The sequence below is a fragment of the Alosa sapidissima genome, chromosome 14, assembly GCF_018492685.1.
Source record: "Alosa sapidissima isolate fAloSap1 chromosome 14, fAloSap1.pri, whole genome shotgun sequence".
In the NCBI taxonomy this organism is placed as follows: Eukaryota; Metazoa; Chordata; class Actinopteri; order Clupeiformes; family Clupeidae; genus Alosa; species Alosa sapidissima.
Window position 1 is genome coordinate 34,279,752 of NC_055970.1, and position 21,206 is coordinate 34,300,957.

General features: G+C 39.1%; 1 protein-coding gene across 3 annotated transcripts in view; it reads left to right on the plus strand.

The window, feature by feature from the left end:
• Positions 1 to 21,206, plus strand: part of LOC121681348 (anoctamin-1-like) — a 134,311-nt gene that overhangs the window by 79,845 nt on the left and 33,260 nt on the right. For all 3 annotated transcript variants that reach the window (XM_042061050.1, XM_042061049.1, XM_042061048.1), the window contains 2 exons: positions 10,303 to 10,414; positions 21,100 to 21,157. In XM_042061050.1, the coding sequence (XP_041916984.1) occupies positions 10,303 to 10,414; positions 21,100 to 21,157 (170 nt within the window). The remainder of the gene's footprint in view (positions 1 to 10,302; positions 10,415 to 21,099; positions 21,158 to 21,206) is intronic.

Consider the following 21,206-nt stretch of genomic DNA (forward strand, 5'->3'; position numbering starts at 1 on the left):
TTCTCCGAGTGCAACGATGATAGACAGTCATCATTTGGACAAAACATGGAGCATATTAACCTCCATTGCTCAGCCAAATGCCTTCCTGTTACGTCCTGGTATCACAGAGTTACGAGCGATAAACGATTTTTGATGGTCACAAGTTTACTTCATTAGCGGTTTATTTTTTTGGATTATTAAAGAGTGTTTTTCATTTAAAGGTTTGACTTTGTGCTTATTCAGTAGAGCATGTAGTGCTCTCCCCAATCCCAGACGTTCACATTGCATGTTTGTTTGTAATGGATGCAACCGCGAGATAGGCTATGCGTTTGACAATAAGTTGTTAACAGACCCAAGACATATAGCCCAGCAGCAATCTAGGGACTGATCGTTATTTATTGAAGGGGCCACCGGAGGAATTTTGAGTGCTTCAGTTGGAAGTTGCATGACCCTCCGACAGAATTGTTAAAAAAAGACATGACCCTCCCCTGCCAATTGTCTTCCGCCCGCGCCACAACCACACACTTTGTGATAACATTCTTAAATCAATCTTTCCCGTGAGCTTGCATGCTACCAGTCCTTCCTTTTCAAATGTGTTGCGCCTGTTTGCACAATTTCACAAATAATCATATGTGATTAATAGTATGACAAATAATCCCTGTGCACGGGGACCGAAACAATGCATGCCAACTTTTTCCGTGTTTATCACGTATTTTAACTTTCCCCGCTGTCTTGCCGTTTTAATGTTTTCCCGTAGAATATCCTATATTTTAATACTCTCATAACAGCCCTGCCATCGGGCCTGTCTCTGTGTTGCCCTGTTGCTACCCCTTGCCCTTTCAACGAAACAGATGTCTTCAAATCATCGTTTTCCTTGCTAGAAGGCGAACTTAGAGTGATGTTAACCTATTTAAGTTTAACGGCGCGATTGCCGTGAGAGCACGATTCATTGGCGCTTGCATGTTCGGCCTTATGTCTACGTGCGCACCTGAGGCTACTCAGCTGCAAGAGAAATAATTTCCCCTGTTTGTATGTTCACTGCAAGTTGGCCTACCATAACTTACCAACTCTGCACTGTAGACTGGCTATTTATATTTTTCTGTGAAATAAGCAAATGTATTTGTTCAACTTTATGAAGCAGAATTACGCATAGGGTACTTGGAACATAATACATTTGACAAAGGACAGATGAATGTTGCTAGTGACAAAATATTAACTTTCAGTGTTTTACGATGTCTTTGTCATGGGGAAGTGTTTTTCCCCATGCATTTATTCTAGGTTACTGTCAGTGACTGCCGTGAGAGAAGCGGGTTCTGTGTTTCGTTCATATCAGTGACTGACGCGAGAGAAGCGGGGTCTGTGTTGTGTTGTGTTGCGTTGCGTTAATTTATTTTCATTGGGCATAACGTGCCTTGCCGTCCACAGCTCTTCAGTTCTGACAAAGCCAAAATTACTCCTTAGCGCGTTTGTATGGTTATATTGCTTGACAGGGGGGGGGGTGTCCCAAGCAGCTTTCAGCCATAAGGCTACTTTGAGAACATTTCAATTCACCCGACACTAATATTCAAAATGTTGAAAAATATTTCGGCATAGCCTATAAAGCAATTTAATTAAATGGAATGTTAGTTGTAAACAAACGAGCTACTTGGTGAGGCTTGGCCTCACAGATGTGCTCGTGCCTTAGATGGCAGGAAAAATCTTCACGATAGGCCTATTAACTAACCACCCGATTCACGTTGGCTGGGGGGAAGGGGGGCCATCAGACAATTGTGCCCAGTTAATCCGGCCCTTCCCCCAAAAAATCACACCTTCCCACCTCTGACAGCTTAAAAGAAGTCAAGAGGACTCCTTACTCACAGACCTATTCACAAACCTGCGGTTTTGAAATCCTATGCAGCTACAGGAGCTTCCAATCGCGAGAAAGCAATTTTGCATTGTAGGCATAACTAACATGCAATAACGCCGCCAACAACAACCAAAACTAGGCTAATCATTGTCAACATGTAAATTAAATGTAACATTATTGTGAATCAAATTAAAATGTTCTCTTTTGCAAACGTAGGCATAGTAACAGAATAATTTAATAATGTTACAAGATACTACATCAATCCGTATGTTTCATTGGGCTACTAGGCTATTTGTTTTGCCTTGATTTATTTAGGCTAGGCCTTTTTATTCAGGGGCCGTATTCACAAAGAATTTTAAGGCTAAAAGTAGCTCCTAACTGGCGAATTTAGGAGCAACTCCTAAAAATAATGGACGTGTCACTCCTAACTTTAGGACTCTTTAGGACTCTTTAGGACTAATTTTTTCACAAAAAGTAATTCACGAAGCATTTTAGACCTAAAAGTAGCACCTAAGTCTGGGACAGCTTAAGTCGAGAGGACTCCTAACTCACTAAGACCTATTCATGAACAGCTTTTTTGTGGCATTTTACGTTGCGATGTTTTGAAATAGCCTATGCGCAACAGGAGCTTCCAATTGCGAGGGAACAATTTTGCATTCATAAAAGGGATTCAATAACGCCACCAACAACAACACAAACTACTCATTGTTAACATGGAAATGAAATGTAACGTTTCATTGTGAATCAAATTAAAATGTTCTCCTCTTTGCAAACGTAGCCTAGGGATATGGTGACAGATTAATTTAATAATGTTGCAAAGGTAGGCTACTGCATCAATCCATAGGCCTATGTTTCATTAGGCTACTAAGCTATTTGTTTTGCCTTACTCTTTATTCATTTAGGCTAGGCCTTTTTATTCAGTTATTAATCATCTTCCGTCCTTCACACTACTTGTGTAGCGCACGCATTCTCCGACCTGTCACCTGTCAGTCATCATCGTCAGCCAATCAAGGTGGTCACTTCAGTCAAGCTCGTGCATGAGTAATGACGTCATCCATAGCCACGAAGACTCACTCCTAGTTTAGGAGTTGTCTGAAAGGCTTTGTGAATAACTTTTAAGAGAAAACTCCAATCTAAAATCTTTAAGTGCGATTTAGGAGTAGCCTACTCCTAGTAGTAAGATAAAAGCCTTTGTGAATAGCCTACGGCCCCAGTTATTCATCATCTTCCGTCCTTGTGTAGCGCACGCATTCTGAGACCTGTCACTCATCATCGTAAGGGAGGTGTTTGGAATCATGCCCGCGTTACAATCATCAGCCAATCAGCCAATCAAGGTGGTCACGCTTGCCCATTTACCCAAATTAATGGTCGAATATTACTGATGATCATTGTTATTTAAGAACATGCAGTGTGCGTAGGGTACCAAAAACATCTTGCTCGTAAAAAAGCATCATAACGCACATTCTGGCGGGTCTGTTATTTACTGTAGGCTGCGCAAACCACATGCCTTTATTTTGGGCAAGCCTGCATTCATTCATTCATTCAACCTTTATTTATTCTCGGAGGGTCATTGAGGGAAGCCCTCATTTTCAATGAAGCCGAAATTACAGAAGCGAAGCAAAGCGCTCCACAAACAAGACAACATTCGAGGCCTTCTGTTGAAGAATTTTATATAAAGCCTGCGCTGACAGTAATCCTCCTGCCCCTGATAGGCCTACCACAGCTGTGGATAGTGTGGAATGTTCAAGTAATAACACAATCCAATGTGTGTCTCAATTGTCCCCCGCTGACCACCTCACACATTTCTCTAGATTTTGCAACGACCTTACATGACACAATGCCATAAAATATGCCAGTTTTAGGACACAGAATAATGTTTGTAATGATACCAGGTAGGCCAGGTATTGTCGAAAGTGAAATTCTTACTTTGGAAAACAAACATTTGCCGATATCATCGCCGATCATCAGAATATTGCAATAGATTCTGTGTTCTGGACTGTTATCAAACTTCTATTTCATTCCCCACTTTGATCAAGGGGCATGACTGATGATAGTGGAGATAACGTGTTATCCCGAGGCTTTTGCAAGTCAGCATCTTCGACGGTAGTCTATTAAAAATTAAAAAAAGTTTTCGATGTCCCAAACGGAGAGCCATACTTTATTGTTTTTAACGATCTCTATGCTACTCACAAAAATGTAGGCATGGGGACATGATGAAGTAGGTTATCCAACTGTCGTGTGTTAAATTATTGTGATTACGAGCCAGTGGTTTTCAAACATTATGTGTGACTCGGACATCTAACTAAATGCAACAGGCTCATATCGTCCTCGCATTCGCAAAATGAGGACCAGTGTTTTGTCAAATTGCAAATAGCTATTCGTTTTAACTATTTTTTTTTTATGATAGTATAAAGTGCTTTTTGTATAGGCTACTATCTTAATATTGGAATATGAGGAGGGAAGTGGCACGTCTGCAGTCAGCCAAATATGAATGTAATTCTGCGGCATAAAGCAGATGTAATTGTTTATCGTACATAAAAATGACATGTCAAGCAGTCAATTGACTACATTGCAGTCAAGAAGTAGGGCCAATTAATTTACGAAACCAAAACGTGGGTCATAGTTGTCTAAGCCTCTATTAGCCTGTTAAAAACGTCGCCAGATAGTATTAAATCGGCAACAACATTGTTTTATGCAGAAGCCTACCCAAGGCTACAGATTAATTCTGAACAGTTATTTCTCTACTGGCTCAATTATCACACCACTGTTTTGATTTGCGTAGTTGCGTTAACCCCAACACTGACAATAATGTAGACAGCAAATTTCGATTTCGATTTTCGTGTAGTCAAGCCTTAAGCCATACCCAAGTAGCCTAAATCGAGGTAATGTTTAATTATGCATGATTTATTTTGTTATTGAATTCGTAGGCTGGGATTACTCTCGGCAAAAATTATGTAAGGGACGGCAGGCAGAGCGATGTACAGTGGCAGAGCGACACACAGTGGCTGAAAGTGGTACTAAAGCTTCTCGCAGCTTCACGCCGCGTAATGCGCGAATGAAGTGGTCATTTGAAAGCGATGCCCACTGTATGTGTGAATGTTTGTATGGGAGACTGTACCACCACATTTATACCGAACAAATAATTTCCATATTAAATATCCATTGCACATCCCTGCACTCAACTGGTGGCCAGGAATCCTCCCTGGGCACAGCGTGAACAGCTCACTGGCAGACTCAGTCGGAACGCCCCCACGTCCTCTTCTGCTCACCGATAGGCTGGAGCGCACCCTCGCATGCACCAAGTAACTCCTCCCACTCGCTGCAGCCTAGAGGGAGAGGAATGCACAGGCTCATCACCGAAGGCCAACGATGTTGCTTAACCCATACGGTCACTGGTAGACATTCCTTTGGAGTCAGATTGAGTGCGCTGTATCAATGTGGTCTCCTCCGCCGCTGCTCATCTTCCTCAACAAACCACCGCCTCAAGAGGAAGTAAACAGATCGCTAAGCTAATTGCCAGCCCAGCAGCCAGCCTCAGTCACTGACTCAAAACTCTTACGTCCCTCCACTATGGATCGCCTTGGCATATCAGCTCCTCAGTTCCCAGCTCCAGCACAGCCCTGTCCCGTTGGCACCGGCAGAATAAACAACAAGGTGAAAGGGGAGAGAGCACAGGCACGACCGAACACCACAGCAATATGATTACATGCTACAGTCCATAAATGTAAGTGACTTGTCTCCCGCATCGGTGCGTCTTATATCCCGTCCCTCCACAATTGAGTCATACCTGGGATTTTATACCACAGCCAGCCAATGCACACATCCCTCCCCGATCAGCTGGTTGTCAAGTCCTGATTACTTGCGTCTGGCCACTAGTTAACTTAAGCCCTTCTTACACTGAAAGACTTTGGAAAGATTTGGAAAAGATTTTTGAAAGACTACAGTCTCAGACCCTCTCACATCTAAAGACAAGTGATAGAGTTTTAAGTCACAGACTATGATTTTGCAATGACTGCTACTAGATTACTTTAAATTATTACCCATCGTGCAATAGATATCAACAGGAACTGAAATGATAGCATATTAAACTCAGTCATATTTTTGTGTTTCTGCAGCATTGTTTCATGCGTGACATCTCTAACCGATATGGAGTTGTTCTGTCGCGTGGAAGAGCCGACTAAAGATGTATAAGAAACTAAATAACAAATGATCATATTCATAGGTTTCATCAGGTCCCTTGCTACAGCTGTCGCCTACTTTGCCCCTTCCTGTTTGGTGTTGGAGAGAAGTCACTATTGGTTTTTATTGTTCATGTCATTATTTGCATGAGCCACGACTAGAAAGACTTGCGATAATATCAAACATGTTTGATATTGTCGTAACAGCAAAATTAGAAAAAGACTGACTCCGACTGACTTAAAACCGCTAAGATTGGCACCTTACACTTAACGATCTAGTTTACGGGAGCACGCCGCAATTCCAGTACAATTCCCATGATTTCTGTCCGACTTTGGAAATTTAGTCACGACTGTGAAAACAGACCAAAATCGTACAATGTAAGGCCGCCATTATCAGGAAATGATACGAAGCACAAGATACACAATCAAAACACAGGTTAGACAGGTTTGATCTTTTTTTGAGACAGATAAAAAAAAACGTGTAAATTAACCCGTAGGGACGTGACATATATGTAAATGTGCATTTAGTTGGTCTGCCATGACTACTCTTGCTGTTTTAAAAAATTGTCTGTTTCCCCATTCAAAAATTAAATACTTAGGGCCCTATCGTGTACACATGCGACTTTGACTTTATACACTGGCGCTTGTATCATTCCTATTTTGCATTGAACGCACAGCGGAATTTTCCCTCCACAGACGCAGGTCGTTAAATTAGGAAATTGACTTGTGCTCCTGGGGGCAGTTCAGCGAAAAGAGGAGACGTGTTCTGGTGCAAACGTTCCCTGGTGCTATTTTGCAGATTCAGAAAACAATTCCGCCACTGACCAGGAAAAACCTAGTCTAAAGTCAGCGGCGGTTATTCAGATGCTATTTTAAGGGCGCATGTATATGGCCACAGGGGCGCCTGCAGGAATGAAGGAATATATGCACACCCATCTACAGACAACCCTGTGCACGCACTGAAATATTCAAAGCATTAATAATATTTGTCCGTTTTACCAGTTTCGTTTGTGTGTTGGTCACCTAAAAAGTAGCCTATATACAACATCCACATGCAATATCTTTACAACAACGCCTAATAACGACCTATTCATTTGGAGAACTTTATACAGCCCTATAAAGGCTAAAGTTACCTTTATAGTTTTGTCCCAATTTACGGTTGTTTATGGCTTTAAACATTGTGTTAGCTTTAAAATCCGCCTAATCATTATTCCAGCTGCAACGCTAATGTTTTGACAAGCACCACAATATTGCCTACCTTGCCCATCTGAAATAACTCCTTTGCTGCCTCCATCCTTTGCTCCCTCCATCCTTTCGTTGTTTTCAAAAGTGAATTAGCTTAAATCAGTTTATTGTGCGTTGATAACCAGCAACCATAGATGGTAAAAGTAAGTAGCAAGCCTACAATTTCTGTAATTGCTGCGTCCGTGCGTTGTTATTCTCTCTCCTGCTCAAACAAAAGTTGTGCATGCATTAAATTGATTTTGATAACGTGTTTACAAACTTTACTTTACAGAAAATATTGTAAATAGCCTACTGTCATGCAGTTAATGGGATACTGTGCAGAGTTTGGAAGTTATAGTAGGTCAACTTGGTGTGAAGACACATATAGAGGAAATTGTCTCTCGTTGAGTTGCCTGATGGTAAGCACAGTGCGTACAGCAGTACACCTGCTTGGGCATAATCTAGCGTGTGCACAAAGCACATACACTTTGCTCCTCTCATATACACGGACGCAGCAGTTCCCATTTCTGCAAATCATACATAATTACAAGGAAAAACACAAGGGATCATTGTGGTGTCCATTAAGATGTGGAAAAATAAGCATAAATCTAGCGTACACGCCATTTCCATGAATCATGGATGTGTTGATGACATAAATGAGGAAATATTAGAGGACTTAAGGAGACGTGATGTTGAACTGCATATGCCGATGCCATTTAACCCAAATGCCCAAGCAGCAGCACGGGAGAGGAGAGCTTATCTGACAGAAGAACATTGCAAAAATATCATCATTCATTCATAGTGATTCAGTTAGAGTGAGCCCAAAACATCGGAAAGTGTGTCTTTGTGACATTTCTGTTTTGACATTTTGTCAAAAAGAAAAAACAATAGCAAACTGTTCCTAACTGAACAGTCCTTGCTGTGAACAGCTACTGGCTGCGACAAATCCGCCATCATAATAGCAATCCGCCATGGAACAAGCGCACCAGAGTCCTGCACGGGTTCGGGTGCCTGCAGTCTTTCAGAACAAAGTGGCTGCTTATTGATTAAAAATCACCTAAAGATGACTCTTGACATTTTGTCATGGTGGAGAGAGCATGCTCGTTTATTTCCCAATATTGCTTAGATTGTGAGATCTATTGCCATCCCTGCAAGTGAGCGAGATTTCTCCTATGCGTGGGAAAAGGTAGGCCACATTTTTTCCCATTCAATCTTGCACTCAAATAATATTTATATTTGCCTATATGTGCATAAAGTTTCATAGGCTAATGCATAATCCGGTGTAGGCTATGACCGAACCATTCCTTCATTTAGCCTACTACTGCTGTTAATGTAAGTTTAATGATGTGTGTGCAAGGCGGTGTTTGAATCCTAAATTCGGCATTTGCGTGGTGATAGCCTTGTAGCCGCATCTGCTTGAAGAGTGGTTAAATGTTATCAGTCGGAGTGTTGTATTGTGGTTTTCATCATGTAGGATAGGCCTGTCAACTTCAGCTGAAGTTGGATCTGCAGTGTTAATGGTTGTGTAATTAGTTCCTTAAACCTGTCTGTTTAACTTGGGTGGTAGACTGATTTTAACTCGGGTACGGGTCGGGTGTCGGTTTTATTTAATGCGGGTCGGCTACGGAATTTAACTAGCTCTGGTATCGGAAAAAGGGTAGGATGCGGTTTTAAACATGACTGGTACGGGTGGGTGCGGATTTTAAAAAATTGGACCCGTTCAGGACTCTGAAGCACACCTGTTGTTAAAGGGAATGTGAGATGACTCTCTGATTGGTTTATTGCATGTTACGCCCAAACCACACCCATGAGTAATGTAGCTACTTCAGACCAACCCATTTTAGATTTGTGTCGGGTGCAACAGTCATTTATCCTGCTGGTAAAATAGCAACAGCACCCAAGATCCGCCCACAAAGCTATTTGCGCTTTGCACAAAGATACTTCAGTTTCAGATCATTAAAATAGAGCCCTTAATTTCCTTGTTAGTCTCTATTAAAAGCTGTTGCTCACTTGGTGTGAATGACACTATTTTGTGCATTTTTATTTTTTTTATTCCAACCATGAGTTCTTTTCAGGAAAGCCGAGAACACGCATGTATCCTAAATTACTTACACCTGGAATGACATAGCCGCTCCTCATTGTGGCTTGAATTCATGAAACGTGTTGAGCTAAGATGACCAGACAATGCTAGGTCAAGCCTCACTGTACTTCTTATCTTGGATGTTTTAATTCTGTGAAATGGCCCTCTGGAAATGTAAACTCCTAAACATGGAGTGTTTAAAAGTTTAGCCACAAGCTAAGTTCAGTGCTATTTTGATTATGCCGTCAGCTCAGGGTACTGGTGACAGAGTTGTTCTTGTTCTTGGCTATAGGAGGAAAGGGGAAGAATATATTTGGAATATATATCTAATATATTCAAATATATAGAATAGAGAAAATATAATTGGTGGCTACTAATTAAGGACAGGGCCAGACAGCTCTAACTTTGCATGATTGATTTGAGTTATAGCTCCTAGTTATTTTAATGATTTTAGAAATATAACATGAGAGCTTGTCAAGCTATACGCTACATACCTGGCCATTTAAAGAAACGAAAAGGCCGGGCTTTAAGATGAAATTACTTTTGTTGAGGGATGGTACCACCATGGTATCCCCCCAGTTATAGTAATGAAAGTCGACATAAGTCATGGCTAATTAAGGAGATCATCTATTTATGTTATTAATGATGGTTAAAATCTCCACAAATTACAAATTGCAAATCTGTTAAGTGGAGATAAAGATACAGTTGAGATAATCACTGGAAAATCTATAGAAAAGTCTGTGTACCTTATTTTTTCCTTGTCTGCCAATTTTTATGACTGATAGTTTATCCAGAAGGTTAGCAGAAAGAGCATAATGCTAACATAGGTTAAGATCTTTGCTCTATTAGTAATTAGTAGACTTTTTTCATTTTATGTTTGCTCTTGCTGAACATTTGAATGTTGTTGTACATTCATTCAGCCTTAAAGTATGGAAAGTATCTTGCAAGTTGTCTCCAGATGTTACATAGCTTTGTTTTATGTTTGTTTTTTCCAGAGGTTCCGAAGACAGACAAGAGTTTTGAGGAAAGACTCATCTTTAAGACATTTGTCTTAAAGATTGTCAATGCCTTTACACCTATAGTCTACCTGGCATTTTTCAGAGGAAGGTAAGGGCCTTGTGCAAATATGTTGATTTTATGTAAAGACTAACTAATAGTAATAATGCACCAGACACATAATGAACAAAACATACACAAAATGTGTAATAATATGTTTTGTGACTGTCAAAAACTTAAATTTCAACTAGGGTCTCACCTATAGTGATGGGTATAGCACCTGTGAGAATACAGTTGTTACTTGACAAAGAGTTTTCAAGCAATGAAGCAAACATTTTTCGATGACAAGTAAGACCAAGGGTCAAATCTTATGGCCGGTGCATTGAATGCAACTTTCTTTGCTACGGTTATCATCATCTCGCCAGGTGTGCACATTGTCTAAATAGTTAATGAACTTGCACACCCACGGGTGTGTGTCGGTGAAAAGACATGGTGTGGTCAAACACATCGATCACTGAAAATGATAATTCCACTGACCAGGAAAAACCGCCAACAGAATAAAAAAGTGCATCATTTCCCTCTTATTTTTAAAGCGCACTGTCAAGAAGTCTGGCTTCTGATGTGCCTAGTGGTTAGACTCTGGCAACGAGTCCCTGACAATGCAACGCAAAGACTGCGCTAGTGTGCTCAGCTGAATGTCCTTAACATTAATTTTTTAATGTTAATGGATTGACTCCTGTTTCTTTTCTGGTTATGTTTTTGATTGTAAACCCCTGTCAGTCAGTACTGTAAAAGTTAATAACTAAATGTAGGACTCTGTTTTGTGATTGTCTATGAGTTAAATGCCTAGTTGAGTACATATGTGTAAACACAAAGTCTGAGGGCCAAATGTATGTACATTTGCGAACGTAGCGTTATCAGCGCCATGGACAAACCGCAGATAGCGAACGCTGTGATACCCAAGTATACGTCAGATTTATCAAACTTTCACTTCATTGGGAAATCTGCACCTTTCTCCACCCCCTACTGCAATTTACAAATGTCCACAACTGAAGGCATAGCCTACATGCAAGCGCAGTAGAATTAAGTTAACTGATGACAATATTAAAAAGAATCAAACGTTTAGTGATCATGAAATAATACAATACATGATAAGATTTCAACAAGCAGGGAGATAATCAATATCAGTAGTTCTACTCAAACTACTTGTGCACGTACTGTAGGCTATGGAAGATTGCTCAAATCTAGCAAGTAGGAAAGTTTAAGTGGATAACGTGAAAGTGAAAGTAACAGACATTCGAATGGCCAACGAAAGTTAAGGTTGCTTTTGATATAGTACAAAGACACACAACTGGTGCTCTAAATAGTGTTTCTGTTGTCTTCTGTTCTCTAATTGACGCATTTAACCACAATTTGGATTAACACCTGCTTTTACAAGGGGGAAATATATAGGCGCAGAATAGACGTTTACTTTCACAGGTTGTTTGATAGGCCAAGTAGCTGAGTAGATGTTGTATGGGACTTGTATAAATTTAACAGCTTAAGATCCCAGACAAGACAGAAGCAGTGAAAGGAGTCAAGAACAATTGTGGATGGGGAAAAAATATATTAAGGAGATAAATACTTGACAAACTAAAGGTTGTTGTGTATCAAATTAAATGTATAATCTTACACTCTTTGTTGGAAGCCATGGTTTTGGCAGGCAGCTGCTCTCCTCTTCTTCCAGTACTACCACTCCTGAATCTTTAGTAGTACACAGTACCTATTGGCCTTTTGCATGCCATAGTGGAGCGGAAGACATACAGCAAACTAGAAATGCAATTCCAAGGAATTGACCTGTCGCTAAGCGCCACCCTTAGAACGCTGATGAGCCAATGACAGTCCAGCCTCAATGAGACTCGGACATCAGCTCGGACAACTCCATAGGAAACAACAGGGAGCAGGCATAAAATGACAAATTAATGGTTATTTAAAGAGTTTATTAACTCAAAAAACCCCGATGGATAACCATGGTCAAACGGTTTGCATGGGGGACGTGTAATTCTGATAGCTGGTACCCCGAGAGGCTAGAAAACGGGGTATATTTTCATCAGCAGTAGCCTACAGGACGTCTCTCGCGTTTGCTACAGCTCGACGTAATGTAGGCTACTAAGCCAACAACGTGGGCACAGGTTCCTTGTTAAATCCCAAGATGAAAATGCTCATTAACCAACTACTATATTCTTACTATATCAAATATTAATGTAACCTAACGTATCTTAGTATCAATCTTCCACTAGCTAGCTAGCATTAACGTCAGTGGTTTTTGCACGGTGATTTGCACGGCTACTCACCACAACTGCTTGTCACCTTGTATGTATTCTAAAGTTTTGAATACACCCCTCCATAGCATAATTAAGTCCCTTTTGATAGCTTCTGGAGGAAAGTAAATCCTCTTATCCATCAAAACGTCCTCAAAGCCTGCTTTCATATACTGTCAGCTGCCATTGTCCACAATGTATTTCTAATCAAGTCTGGTTTGTTTGTCCAAGTTTTCACAGGGTAACAATGGGGGGCGGGGCTTAGCGACAGGTCAATTAGACGAGGGGATGCAATTTGCTGGCTAGGGTGTTGGTGGGGCTTGAGCTTGCTACTAGCTGATTGGTAGGGTAATTGTGATACCTGCAAAGGTGCTTTTGGAGTAACCAAATTTGAATTTTGTGTGACAAGGCGTTCTTGAGATATCACACTCAATGTGTTTTTGACCTTGACATTTGACCTTCAACCTCCAACATCAACTCACTTCATCTTTGAGTCCTTACAAACACTCGTACCAAATTTGAAGCATGTACGTCAAGCCGTTCTGGAGATATAATGCTGAATGCATGAGAGATGACTGGGACTTTTATTTTGACACACAGGAAACACTTTAACAGGATGTGTAGTTCAGGGAGAGCCAGATTGTATGCTTAGAAGCTGAGACAGTTGGATTCCTCACAGGTGACACCTGTGCCAGTGTTCTGATTAGCCTGGGAACTGCTCTGAGAACTACTTAACGAGTGCAGCTGGCTCTATTATGACATCACAGGCCTCCATTCAAGTCTATGGGGGAAAAATACACTTTTAATTACAAATATTTCTAAAAGTATAAACTTCTCAAAAATGAAAAATGGATAGCACGGTAAAGCCTTGGAAGATCTATGCAACGGTGTTTCAACCAAGTTTGTACTTTAAGCGATTTGGGCTGAATAGTGCGCACAAAAAGGTAAAAAGAAAAATAATAATAACTAGAAAATGGAATTTCGAGGAAATTACCAGTGTATGAAAATGCAAAACAAACTTTTATTTGGAAACTTTTTATTTGTGGGCAGAGGAAACAGTTGGCAGGCGTCATAGTTGATAACAACTGACAGTTAAAATGGCTGAACAGTTAAATAGTTGAGTAGTTTAAATAGTTAAATTATTTAATAGTGAATTATTGTAGTGAGGACATTTATTTTGAAACAGTTATGGGCAGAGGAAATAGTTGAACAGGATCTGTAGTCTTAAGAGAGCTAAAGCCTGAGACAGAGTATATAGTTTAAAAGTTAAATGTATATAGTGTAATGGATGTTGATGGATAGTTTAATGGGTGGATGAGTGAATGGTTTGAAGAGGATGAATGGATAGAAAGTTGGATGGAATGTGCCTTATATCCTTGTAGAATGGAGAGACACAGAGAGAGTTGGCCTAGTTGAGCAGAAAGCAGTTGAAACAGGTGCAATCAGTTTAACTGGCTCTTTGATGGGGCCTAGTTGAGCAGCTGGAAGTTGATACAGGTGCAAATCAAGTTAATTAGCCCATTCTGATGTCATAGTGCCAATGCAAAATCTATGGGGAAAAATAAGCTTGTTACAGTGCATGAAAATGCACTGTACTGTTCTTCCTAGCCAACTTCCGCTTCTTCTTCTTATTATTCCGCTTACCACTTTTTCCGTACGCAATTTCTCTTGAACAGTTTAACTTAGAAACTTTCTTCAAACTTTGTAACGTAGGTCTTCAAATGGACCAGGTTGCTATGTCTTTTTAACTTTGAGACTTTTATACTTTTTAAACTATTAAAGAAAAACTTTTTAAAAATCCCCATAGACTTAACATTGTTATTGTGACATCACAATAGGGCCATTAAGCAATTAGAATCCTATGCCAGGTGTTCAGGCCACCTGCAGCAACTGCCAGTCTCAGGCTTTAAGCATACAATCTGGGTCTCTTAAGACTACACATCCTGTTCAACCGTTTCTTCTGCCCAAAACTGCTTCAAAATAAAAGTCCTCACTACAATAATTCACTGTTAAACAATTTAACCCATTAAACTACTGAACTTTTTACATTCAACTTTTAAACGGTCTACTTTTAAACTATCATTAAACTATCTATCTATTAAACTAGCTGTCTATCAACAACTTTTAAACTATCTACATTCAACTTTTAAACGGTCTACTTTTAAACTATCAACTTTTATTACGCTATGCAATCACCTTGTCTGTCCTAGCATCACCGCAGTAACCAGCTCTGTATTATCTATTTTAACTATATATGATGTTTTACATCACAACTTTTGCATTTTCATGCACTGGTAATTCCTTGGGAATTGCGTTTCTAGTTTTTTGTTAATATCTCAAAAAGTATAAAGTTTACAAAAGTGAAAAATACATTCCTCAGCCCCAGCCGTGGCGCAACTGGCTGGGGCACCTGCACCGTACGCCGGCGACCCGGGTTCGATTCCTGCCCCGTGGTCCTTTCCGGATCTCACCTCGACTCTCTCTCCCATTCACTTCCTGTCATTCTCCACTGTCCTATCTGCAATAAAGGCATAAAAGCTCCAAAAAATATACTTTAAAAAAAAAAAAAAAAATACATTCCTCAAGTGTCCTTTTTCAAGACCTACATTACAAAGTTTCAACGAAGTTTCTACGTTAAACGGTTGAAGCTGAATTAGACGCAGAAATTTGGTGGGAAGAAGAAGAAGAAGAAGAAGAAGAAGTAGAAGAAGACTTCGAATAACAAAACAGTGCATTTTCATGCACTGTAATAATAATAAGAAGCAGCCACCAGATTTCAATAGAGGGGATGCATCCCCTCTAATTACAATGTGATGACGTCAACATCATTACTGTAATGTTTTGTAGTTTAAGTTATGTTTTGTGGTTTAGTCATATAAACTGTGACATCAGTCAGTGACACCATCAAATGAGTCGGGTAATGAACATATATTTGATATATATATATATATATATATATATATATATATATATATATATATATATATATATATATATATATATATATATATATATATTAGGGCTGTCAATAGATTAAAAAAAATAATCTAATTAATTACATACTCTGATTAATTAATCTAAATTAATCGCATATATAATTTTTGCTGTGAAAGTATTTTAAATATTTAAATTCAAATGAATCATTGAAGAATCAGCATTAGTGACATTAAAGTTCAAAAACTCTTTTATTATTATTTTCACTGTTCAAATAATGGCCATAATAATCTATGATATGACCTAATATGCTGAGCAACCGTTTAACGTAGAAACTTCGTTGAAACTTTGTAATGTAGGTCTTGAAAAAGGACACTTGAGGAATGTATAGTTACACGTGGCACGGATTTGTGGGTAATGAAGTTCGTTTTGGGCTACACTCATTGCCCAAAGTAGACAAAGGACTTCATTACCCATACATCTACTGCAGCTTAAGCACGTGACAACTCGCACTCTGTCGGTGTTTGACAGATTTTACTCTTTTGTTTGTCAAAATCCAGCGCGAAATTAAACACTTACTATAGCATTCCTAAACGGCAACGATAGTCTGTAGAGTAGCCTTACGTTTGATGAAGGGATTTCCTTAATGTTAAAGGAAAATTCTGGTTTTTAGCACTTTAAGGCCCTTTTCTGGTTTGTTTTGGATGAACTAGAGTGGTGGACACCGAAATTTTGACGATTGGTCCTGTCTCGACTTTTCTGACTCGTTTTGAATCGCATTTTCACTTCTCAGGGTGGCTGGCAATGGGCATACTGTAGTAGGCTACTCAAACATGTCCTAAAACAACCCTTAACGTTCGTTTTCAAAACTGTGCAACTCGCCGAGTGGTTAGTGGTGTTCGTTGATGTTCCAAAACAAGTAGCGTAGCGAAATACAGTTTCTGTTGTCTTTTATTTGGCATTTTGTAAAATCCCATTGATTTCTGTCATTGCACGTTGATATTACTGCGCCACCGTCTATGCTTCAGGTTCAAATACGAATCATACTTTGCGCCGATATATTTGCTTTTAATAGTCAACGAACTCCACTAACCACTCGGTGAGTTGCACAGTTTTGAAAACGAACGTTAAGGGTTGTTTTAGGACATGTTTGAGTAGCCTACTACAGTATGCCCATTGCCAGCCACCCTGAGAAGTGAAAAGGCGATTCAAAACGAGTCAGAAAAGTCGAGACAGGACCAATCGTCAAAATTTCGGTGTCCACCACTCTAGTTCAACCAAAACAAACCAGAAAAGGGCCTTAAAGTGCTAAAAAACGGAATTTTCCTTTAAAGAATAATTTGGCCCTTACTGCTAAAACGATGTACAAATTATTATTTTGTTCATATTCACTCAGACTTGGAACAAAATAGGCCCAGTTCATTGATATGTAGGCCTATGTTGTTCTTGTAGGCTATGAGAAAAGGCCAAGATTGTCTTAAGCACCGTTTTATTTTATTTCGGTATTGTCTTACCTCAACAATAGGCTACAGCTTGTAGGCTATGAGAAAAGGCCAAGATTGTCTTAAGCACCGTTTTATTTTATTTCGGTATTGTCTTACCTCAACAATAGGCTACAGCTCCTTGAAAACAATCAGATATAACTCTATAAAATCTATAAAGTCTATAAAAATTTATTTTTATGTTGTATTTGGCTGCTTTGTTTGGCTGAAATGTAGACTATTCTTTTTTCATTTCAATACAATATATGATACAAACCTCAGTTTAGATAATCATATTCACACATTTGTTTTTGCCTAATTGACATGACCATGATAATTTATAATATAAAATTAATGTGCACCTTAAGCAAATGATAAAAAATCTTTCAGAAGGCTTTCCATTCTTCAACTGCATCGAACTGCATCGAATCGCATGGCATCGAATCGTACTGAATCGTTTTTTATGAACATGTATCTTTTCTTGTATCGAATCGTGCCCATGTATCTAGATGTGAATCATATCGTCTTTTACATGAGAGATTCACACCCCTAATAGCTAACATTATTTTAGCATCTACAGATAGGGCTAACTTTTAATAGAGAGACCAAATTTGCCTCACAGGATCAAAAGAGTATATATACTTATACTTAATAATTAGTTCTCACTTTATTCTTTCTTTTATTCTCTTGATCTGATGATGTATTGTTATGTATTCTGCTTTGAAATCATGTGGTGACTGTTGCAACTGGGAATAAGCTCTCTGTATGATATAGTTTGTGAGCCTTCCTTAAATTCTTATGCATATGCCCCATTTTGAGTATTTTGCCCGACATTGTACATAATCTACTTAGGAGATCATTGCTCCTACAGAAAAACTGTGTGATGTACTGACACAGAGTTACAGAGGCTAGAATATTATTTTCTCATTCTGCCGGATAACAAGCATCTCTGAACTGACCACATTTCATCCCTATGGAATAGTCATCCCTAAACCTAGCATAGCCTTCACGCATTTGCACTCGTCTATTAGTTGAACTCATTGGCAAAGTGAAACTAACTTCATTAAGGTGTCAGTCAACGACAAGACAGTTATATGCAGTTACTTTCACTATTGACTGACAATGGGTTACCATCGAAAACATAGGCTGGAAAAAGCAACACTTACCCTATTGCTCAAATGACTGAATAAAACAACATTTATTCAGTCAAGGAAACTCCCCATATAATAGGACTTTTGGTTATCCAAAATGCATACTGACAATCAAATGCTTACTGCATATGAACCCCTTTGTGTAGAAGCATAATCTTGGTCTCAAATGAAAGGTAACACATTGAAGTTTCATGCTTGTATTTGGATTATACGTCAGGGGTTCTGATATGGAATGACTACACTAAATATGGAATAATTACAAACAAATATAAATCTGAATATAATTTCTATTTTTTATTAAATTGGTGGACTAAATTAAATGTTTTATTAAATTGTGGATTGCCCTACAAAGCCAAAAGGCAGTAACTGACCAGAGTGTCAAACTGAGAAAAATTACTTTAAAGTTGTTTGATTTGATCTTTAAATTGAGGTTTCTTATGACGGTGGGCATAACATAAGCAATGTAATTTCCATTGTTTTGGATGCAATAAACTTGATTTGAATTATGCTGTCACTCCTCCACAAGACATGAGAACCAAAAAGCCTTTCTATTGGGGGCATAAGAGGACAATGTTTTATACAATGTCTTCTTTCTTGGTCTCCTCAATGCCCCAGTTACTGCCTTTTGCCTTTGCACGACTCCTTATTTTAGTACATAATACAAAGGCAGAGTACAGTATCTGACAAATAAGGGTTAAAGGTCAACTTTGAGCACAAGATTTTTTATATACACACATTTCTTCATCAGGGCAACAAGTCACCAGATTTTCATTGCTCTACCTATATAATACATTTGTGTAGACAAAACAAAAAAATTTGAAGTCATTTTTCTCAGTTTAACACTCTGGTCAGTTACTGCCTTTTGCCTTTGTAGAGCAGTATGGTTTTGGGAGTTACTGTAAACACAACCCTCTATTTTTTCAAAAAAACAGTCACATTGAGTATAGATATTTATCCACATGATAAAGGAAGTCGTTAATATCCCAAAAATGACAATAACTCATTTTTGACCAAAAATGCAGTTACTGCCTTTTGCCTTTGTAGGGCAGTATACATCTGCATAACTAATATTGGATCAAATGACATGAATATGCCATTTCTATGGATTCTTATGAATATTTCAAGACCCAATATGCTATATCTAGCATGTTGCTAAGTTTATGTAGAAAATAAGTGTATATAAAACAGTGTACACATATAATATGTATACGGTATGTGCAATAAACGTCTATAAAAAACATAGCCTTGTCATAGTTGCGGTTTCGTGGCAGCTTGGAACCTAGGAACAAAGTACACAGGATCATGAATACTTGGTGCACAATGTTCTTCTATGATTACATTTCACTGGAATGTTTCACGTAAGGGATAATGGGCCCTATCATGACATTCTAAAGTGCATCGTCACTTGTCAAAAGTCTATTCAAATTTAGTAGAATGTCCAGTTCACATTGGGACGGCTTTCGTTATCAAACGTGGAGCGCATGGCGCAACAAGGTGTTCCTAGATATGTTTATTTAATCAGTCATATGGGTGTGTTTGGGGCGTAACATCATTTAAACCAATGAGAATGACATCTGTCATTCCCTTTAACGGCGCAAAGCACAGTATGTCAAATAAATGCATCGGTATTTTGGCATTCAACAGCGCATTTGAAGGAGGCTGCTTGCGAGACCGTATGGAATAGTCATCCCTTAACCTAGCATAGCCTTCACGCATTTGCACTCGTCTATTATTTGAACTCATTGGCAAAGTGAAACTTAACTTCACCAAGGTGTCAGTCAACGACAATGACTGAATAAAACAACATTTATCCTGCAGAGGAGTTGCTTATGTCTCGTGACAGTGCGTCTCTGCTGTGCTCCATACGTGTCTCTCGCCTCTCCCCTAATCACTTTTAACCGTCATTACCAATTTGCAAATGATGGTGAATAACTACTCATCATGAGATGTACAGTATTTCGTAATATCTTTATTCTAATTATGTTTCCCATTGTAACCGTTTAGGTGGTGTACGATAGCGATTTTTAGACAACGCGCCGGGCCCCTCACTAATGTTTAAAAAATAAATGTGCAAAATACCGAATTAAAGTTTGCGAGGGTGGAAAACGAGTTTTACGCCATGCGCTGGTGTGCAAAATACAGCCCAATGTATAGAACGCCGGTCATTATTGGGAAAATAAGTCCTGACAGAGCGAACCGGACCGCCGTTCTATACATTCTCGCTTATTATATGGCTACTTGCCAAAACGAAAAAATAAACTCCACAATATATCTCTTTAGTTCAGCTGATCAACTGTCTGCCTTCACTTTTGAATAAAAATCCGTTACCATTGACAGCGGTCATTATTTCAGAGGTCATTAGACAAAATTATAAAACGGATAGTTCCGGTCCTTGATTATGATTGGTTGAATTGTGTTCGATGCCGTTGTATATTTTCCCGATATAGCACGACTGAGACCACATTTCGTTCTATATTAATGCTCTTATAATGCATAATGGTTACAATTGAGCAACAATTCCGATAAGAATCTACTAGCAGTGAAAATATTCTATGGGGACTCTTTTAATGTCCTATATGTGGTAGCTGTTTTATAAAAGCAATAAGCTTCGCTCGCTTCGTGCCTACCAACACCCCTCAGATGTGCTATATTCACGATATAGAACGGCCTTTCGGGGCTTATTGCTTAAATAAAGACCCGTAGAACTTTGGGAAATCCCATTCAAGTCAATGGAGTGTTCTACTTGCATTGTGAAGAGCCGTATAATAAATAATGTTAGTCTACCTGTTTTACGTGTTGGGCATACACCAGCCGCACCATATCCACAATAGTTTCAGGAATGTAATAAACAAATGATTACGATGTGAATGTGCACAAGTATATTCACGTTATACATTATGTGCATTGTAATGTTTTTATTCTCTTTACAGGCTTGTAGGGCGACCTGGAAAATATCTCTATGTTGTAGGAAACTACCGCATGGAGGAGGTAACTAATTTTAAGCGACCTGGAAAATGTAGGAAAACATATCAGATGA